Source organism: Astatotilapia calliptera, chromosome 18 (assembly GCF_900246225.1).
Source record: "Astatotilapia calliptera chromosome 18, fAstCal1.2, whole genome shotgun sequence".
NCBI classification, from domain to species: domain Eukaryota; kingdom Metazoa; phylum Chordata; class Actinopteri; order Cichliformes; family Cichlidae; genus Astatotilapia; species Astatotilapia calliptera.
This window is the reverse complement of record NC_039319.1, coordinates 8,811,047-8,817,081: the sequence shown is the minus strand read 5'-3', so window position 1 is coordinate 8,817,081 and position 6,035 is coordinate 8,811,047. Positions and strand designations below refer to the sequence as shown.

The 6,035-nt window shown below is 40.9% G+C and overlaps 1 protein-coding gene across 1 annotated transcript in view; it reads right to left on the bottom strand.

Annotated features, from left to right (window-relative positions):
• Nucleotides 1-2,506: 2,506 nt before the first annotated feature.
• Nucleotides 2,507-6,035, bottom strand: part of LOC113009969 (zinc finger and SCAN domain-containing protein 4) — a 3,546-nt gene continuing 17 nt past the window's right edge. Inside the window, exons 1-2 of the mRNA XM_026148689.1 lie at nucleotides 5,552-6,035; nucleotides 2,507-3,574 (exon numbers count right to left, since the gene is read on the bottom strand). The exon at nucleotides 5,552-6,035 is cut by the window's right edge and continues 17 nt beyond it. Of these exons, the coding sequence (XP_026004474.1) occupies nucleotides 2,667-3,574; nucleotides 5,552-5,828 (1,185 nt within the window). The 5' untranslated portion in view covers nucleotides 5,829-6,035 and the 3' untranslated portion in view covers nucleotides 2,507-2,666. The remainder of the gene's footprint in view (nucleotides 3,575-5,551) is intronic.

The following is a 6,035-nucleotide window of genomic DNA, read 5'->3' as shown; positions in this document are numbered from 1 at the left end:
TCAGATGCTGGATGTCCAATACTTTTACAATTGATTTTAAGATTTAACTTATTACTTGTAAAGGCATTTAGGCTTGGACCGAGATTATATACGTAAGAGGTGGGGAACTCAGGCCTCATGGGCCGGCGTTCTGTAGGTTTTAGATGTGTCCTTGTTCCAACACAGCTGATTTAAATGACTAAATTACCTCCTCAACATGTCTTTAAGTTTTCCAGAGGCCTGGTAATGTAGTAATCATTTTATTCAGGTGTGTTGACCCAGGGTGATATCTAAAACCTGCAGAACACCGGCCCTTCAGGCCTGGAGATCCCCAGACCTGATATATGTGAACAGCTGTTTGCTGTACCGACCAGTGTGCAGCCTGAGATGCTCAGGCAGAAACCTGTTAACTGTTCCCACCTCATGCTTAAACCAAAAAGGTGATCAAGTGTCTGCTTTTAGGGCTCCATGGCTGACTCGTTTATATTGTAAGATTATTTTTTTAATACTGGTATTGATAAGTGCTACACAACCAAACATTATCATTTCACTAGACTGCAGCTGCTCTCCAAGGTTGGAGCTGACATGGACAACTGTTGCAAACCTTTGGCTGTCACCCTACAACTATAGCCCAGTTAGAATCTGCCCCCTACTGCTTGATGATTGTAAGTGTACATGTAGTCACTCTTGAGGTTGTTGAAGGGTCTTAATTAAAGTATTGGGTACAAATACAGTTGAAAACTCTGTGATGCCCTTATCTCTGTGATGAAACTTACACTCAGCGTCTTTGATGTTTTACACAGATTGGAATTAAGATGATGCCAATCACTTCAAAATTCTCATTCTCCTTCCATTTTTATTTAAAAAAATCAATAACAAAGATGTTACAGCCCTGGGCCTTGGAGGGAGTGAGACTGCCCTTTTGTGTTCATGCAAATCTAAGTGTGCCAGGACTCGTGGATGATTGGCTGCTGGGAGTCCTGTGCCAGCCCTCTTTTATCCAGATCACAGTGTGCCAAAGGCAAAGCCTTTGCCTTTAGACAATAATTCTGATGGCAAAAGAGTCAAACGGGACAGGCAAAAAAAAAAAAAGATCACAGTGTGCCAGACCTCGTGGACGATTGGCTGCCTGGAGATCTCATGACCACTCCATGACCAATTGACTGGCTGATTGTCTGCACCTGGGAATATAAAAAGCTGAAGAGCCTTCACACTATGGGGAACTGCTGCGCTGAAGTGAACATGCAGTGGCATCCTCGTCTGCTTTGCATGTGAAGCTCGTTTGTTAAACCTGTTTGCTGTGTTGCTCTTTGTTTAAACCTGGTATACAGCTAAACTTAGTTTCATTAGAGTTTTGTGATGCTGGCTTGCCTTGGTTAACCCTTAGCTTTTACTCTTGCCTGTTCTTTTCATTGTGTATTAATTGTTTCCCCGGTGGTCTGTTGAACAGCCCTGTCGGTTTTCAGTTTAATGTTTGTAATAAAACCCCTTATTTACTCAGATTTCGTGAGAGGGCTTGTGTATGTTTCTCCCCTCCTGTCGCCTAGCAGAGGGGGTCGTGACATAAGGCTTTTAAAAAAAGAATATAGAAATCATATCTGTAAGCATGTGGAGTTTGTTCCTAAGGATATATAAAATTTGTGGTATATGTTAAATTCTCTTACATTTGTTTTGAGCCCAAGAGGACACACAAACCCAGCCTCTGAGAATTACAAGCTCGCGTACTCTTTGTGCCAGGGAGTCTTTTGTTGGGATGGCAGTTGTAAACTTGGTGCCAGTTCAAACATGCACTGTGATGACCCCTTGGGAAATAAGTGAGCAGCTGAAAGTACCTGTCCCTCCACATACCAGACAAAAATGTTTTACTGTAAGGAATGGAGTTGATAAAACTGAATTAAGGCTGATGTTACATTAAATGGCATTATTTAATGCTAGGTTTAGAACAACACTGAATGTTTCTGACCCTCCAAGTGAACAAGCAAAGTGTGTACGGGGAAGGGCTTAAGCCTAGGGCTACAAAGTCTACATCTCCTACCATGACTGGCTCTGGATCCTGTGGAAAAACTTTGGAGGAAGTACCTGAATGTTTTGGAAGTTAAAGATTCTTCAGAATGGGAAAATTTTAACTCGACTGACCCATGAACATCTAAGCTGCAGTGCAAGGCTGAACAACATGTTTTTTTCCTCTACAAACAGAACATTGAAATCTTAGTTTATCTTAATCTTTTGCTTAGGCAGCATCACAAACACAATTTAGGCTGTCGTGTGGTGACCAACAAATTCTTTGTCCTTTTTTTTTTTTACATCCTTAGTGCTCTGTGGTGAACTAATTTATCAAATGTCTTGTGACTTTTCCTCACCATCTTTCCATCAGGGCGAGGAAAACTAAGCGATTAGATGCTGGATTTTTCCTGTCTAGCTTAAACTGAATGTCTTAGAGGTCATATGTTCCTAGTTTGTCATATGTGTGTTAAAAACCTCTTTTCTGGCAGTTCATATGTTCCTGTTTTAGTTCTTAAAAGCCACACTGTGTCAAAATTGTTGTTTATTTCACAAAAAGAGGGCACAGTTAAATCAGTCTGCTACATTATTTTTCCAGAAATATCAAAAAACAAACAGAATTTGTTAATAAATCTAGATCTAAAAGCCACTTAGATATTTCTAGCTTTTCTTCAAAATCTACTGAATTAAACTGCGTTCTGTGCGAGAGCCTCTTTGTGAGTCCTTTGATGAGTGCGAAGGTTACTCCTCTGAGAAAAGCACTTGCCACACGTGTCGCATGTGTACGGTTTCTCTCCTGTGTGAATTCGCTGGTGTATCTCGAGGTGGCTGATGCGATCAAAGCTCTTCCCACAGAACGGGCAGATGTACCACTTCTCCCTAATGCGGCGCCCCGCTATAGTTTTGTGCAACTCTGGGTCGTTTAAATGAAAGAGTCTGTTGTCTGTGTTAAAGGTTGACATGTTTTTAGTCTGTGGTTGCTGTTTTTCTGAGAGGAATCTAATGGACATTCCTCTCTCTGAGTGATTTATTGCTTCTATAGGTTGACTTGGCTGAGACTGGCTGAAAGTCACAGGTGCCCTTGATTTACTTGATGCACCTTGAACCGTTTCATTGTCCCTCATAAACCTGTCCGAGTATGCTCCCTCTGCTGAATTATCGAAAATGTCCAAGGCATTTTGAATGAGCAAGATTTCGGAGTCCAGATTTTGAGACAACTGCTTTGTTTCGAAAAAGCACTCCGAGTCATCCGCAGTGTCGCTGTCTCCCACCGAAACAGTCAGCCACTGCTGTGACTCTTGCTCTTCCACAACCTCAGCAGGCTGGTGGTTCAAATTCATCTCGTGGGGACCTGCTCCACTGTTAACGCTGTGATCAGAGTCCACGACCTGCTCCACGATCTGGACGTCATCCTCGTCTTCTAGTTTGACTACTAAGTCTTCGTCATCTTTGCCCTCACTGTCAGATTTGCGCTGCTCACTGCGTTTCTCTTCTGTTTGAGGAGGTGATGACGTTCCCTGATTTGGTGAAATATCCACCTTATCTCTCACGCTCTGATCCGAAGACAAAGTCTGGACCGACTCTATCGTAGGCCCTGAAAGGACACAGCAGATTGTTTAAATTGTTAAAGGAAAATCAAAGTTCCCTTAAAAAGTCATTTTTTAAAACAGGTTAATTTTATAATTAATCGCCTCAGCAACAGAGGCAGCAAATACTGTGAATTGTAAAGAAAGGTACCCAAATAACATGCACCTGCTTCATTACAGTGCTGTCTGAAAATGTGACATTAAACACTGGGAAACTTTTTGACTTGAGTAAGTAACAAGCAGATACACCAACGCTTTTAATGACTGTTAGCTGCAGGGACAGTCAAGCCAACTACAATGACATATCACTAAGAAAATCATCATATCACAGTGGAAAAGCTGGCAGTAGAAAGTATTTGACAAGTTTTCCTACAAAATGGCAAAAGTCACTTAAAACATTTTCTGCCTGTTGACAAATTAGGTAAATCTAAAGAACACAGACCTGTTTGTTATCTACAAACCCAATTCTGAAACCTTTGGGACACGATGTAAAATGCAAATAAAGAGACTGCAATGATTTCCCAAGCTCATAAACCACTTTTTAAATTCACAGCATAACTTAGAAAACATCAACAGGTAAAACTGAGACATTTTACTAATTCATAAAAATTTTAGTTTATTTTGAATGTGACTGCAGTGATGTGTCTCAAAAAGGTTGGATCTTTTGCCAGTCTTTAGGCACATTTTTTTCTTTCTGATACTTTGACCTTTTTCTTCTTTAGTAACCTGGTGTGTGTAACTTTGGCTCTGTTCTGTGGATCATTACCATGCTGATATACACCTCTTTTACCACTTGTCTTGTTAGTTAATAGTTAATATTTTGGTGGATCCAGTGACAATGTCAGGAACCTTGGCCTCATTTTGGACAGTGATCTCATTTTTGATAATCATATTAATCAGGCCAACCAGAACTGCTTTCTATCGCTGCAAAAACACATCAAATGTTAAAAATCCCTATCTCACACTGAATCTCAGAAATAGGCCCATGCATTTATATAAAGCAGGTTATACTACTGTAATGCTCTGTTTGCTGGATTATCCAAATCATCACTAGGACGACTTCAGCTTGTTAAGAATGCAGGAGCCAATCCGTAAACGCACAAGGAAATTTGACTATATAACCCCATACTGAAGTCACTAACTGGCTCTCAGTTCAACACAGAATTACCTTTAAAATCCTTCTATTAGTTCATAAAGCTCTCAATGATTCCTACCCCCTTCCTGTACATCTCCGGCTTACTCAGTGTTTATAATCCGATTAGACCTCTCAGGCAGGTGCAGATCTTTTAACACTTCCCAGAATTTGATCTAAGTGTGCTGAAGGTGCTTTCAGTTGCTGTGGTCCTATCCTTTGGAAGGAGCTCACTATTATCAATTACAACTGTGTCTAAACAAACTTAAAACATTTTTATTCTCACAGGCTTACAATAAATAACAGTGTAAGTGGGTGTATATGTGTATGTGTGTCTATTAACTTTAATTTATTTCTTTGTAAAGGTTAGTTTAGTTTTTCTGTGTTTAAATTAATTTTGCCTTTACATCATGTGGTAACATGCTGGACATAATGTCTACCTAAAACATTCATCAGGCTTCTTTTCATCATCAAACTTAAGTCATGCGGGTTTGTGCCAAGAAGCAAGAAAGAAACTACTCTCCTTCTAAACCCGATGTTGACATTACTGTGAGCTGACACTGTTTTAAGCTGCAATATTAAACAATACAGATGTGCTAAAACTCCCCCTGTGCACACTTACACATAGAAGGCGCTGTATAGAGAATATAGTTGTTATATTGTTAAATACGAGAGAATATAATTGTTTGGAAACGCTGTACTTAAACAAACACATGTCTTCATATGTTCACAAACATTACAGTGTGTTACAGATAGTTTGCAAACTGACTTTTTCATCCACGGGGTATTAAATTGTGTCTTTTAAGACAAATATCGTTTATTGATCCCCCGTTTCTGCCGCGGTTGTTCTTACCATCACCGGCGGGCGGCAGCAGCTTATTCTGCTGCTCTCTCTTGGAAAAAGATGATGAGGAGTTATTTGCAGACTGAGCCCGAGCCTCTAACCGCTCCTTTTCCATCAACAACAACTTTCTGTTCAGAGCCTCGATTTCAATCTCTCTCCTCCGAAGCTCGACCTGGACCAATGCGAAGCCGTCCTCCCACAGTTTGCTAATTTCCACCACGGCTGCTTTAGTTAGCATCTCCATGATCGAGGTTAACTTGCTCTGGAAAGCTACACTGTTGGCCATTTTCCCCGCGATCAGCAGTTCTCCTTGACTGTGAGGACGAGGCAGGATGTTAAACGGACTCGGTGCGTGGGGACAGATCACACAGAAGGAGCGAACTCGCCGCGGTAGTTTACATCACAGACGCTCTTTGAGGTGAAAAATATGGAAGTGTAATACAATAGCAACAGGAAACTCGAGTGCTCACGTGATGCTGAGAGTTTACGGTGC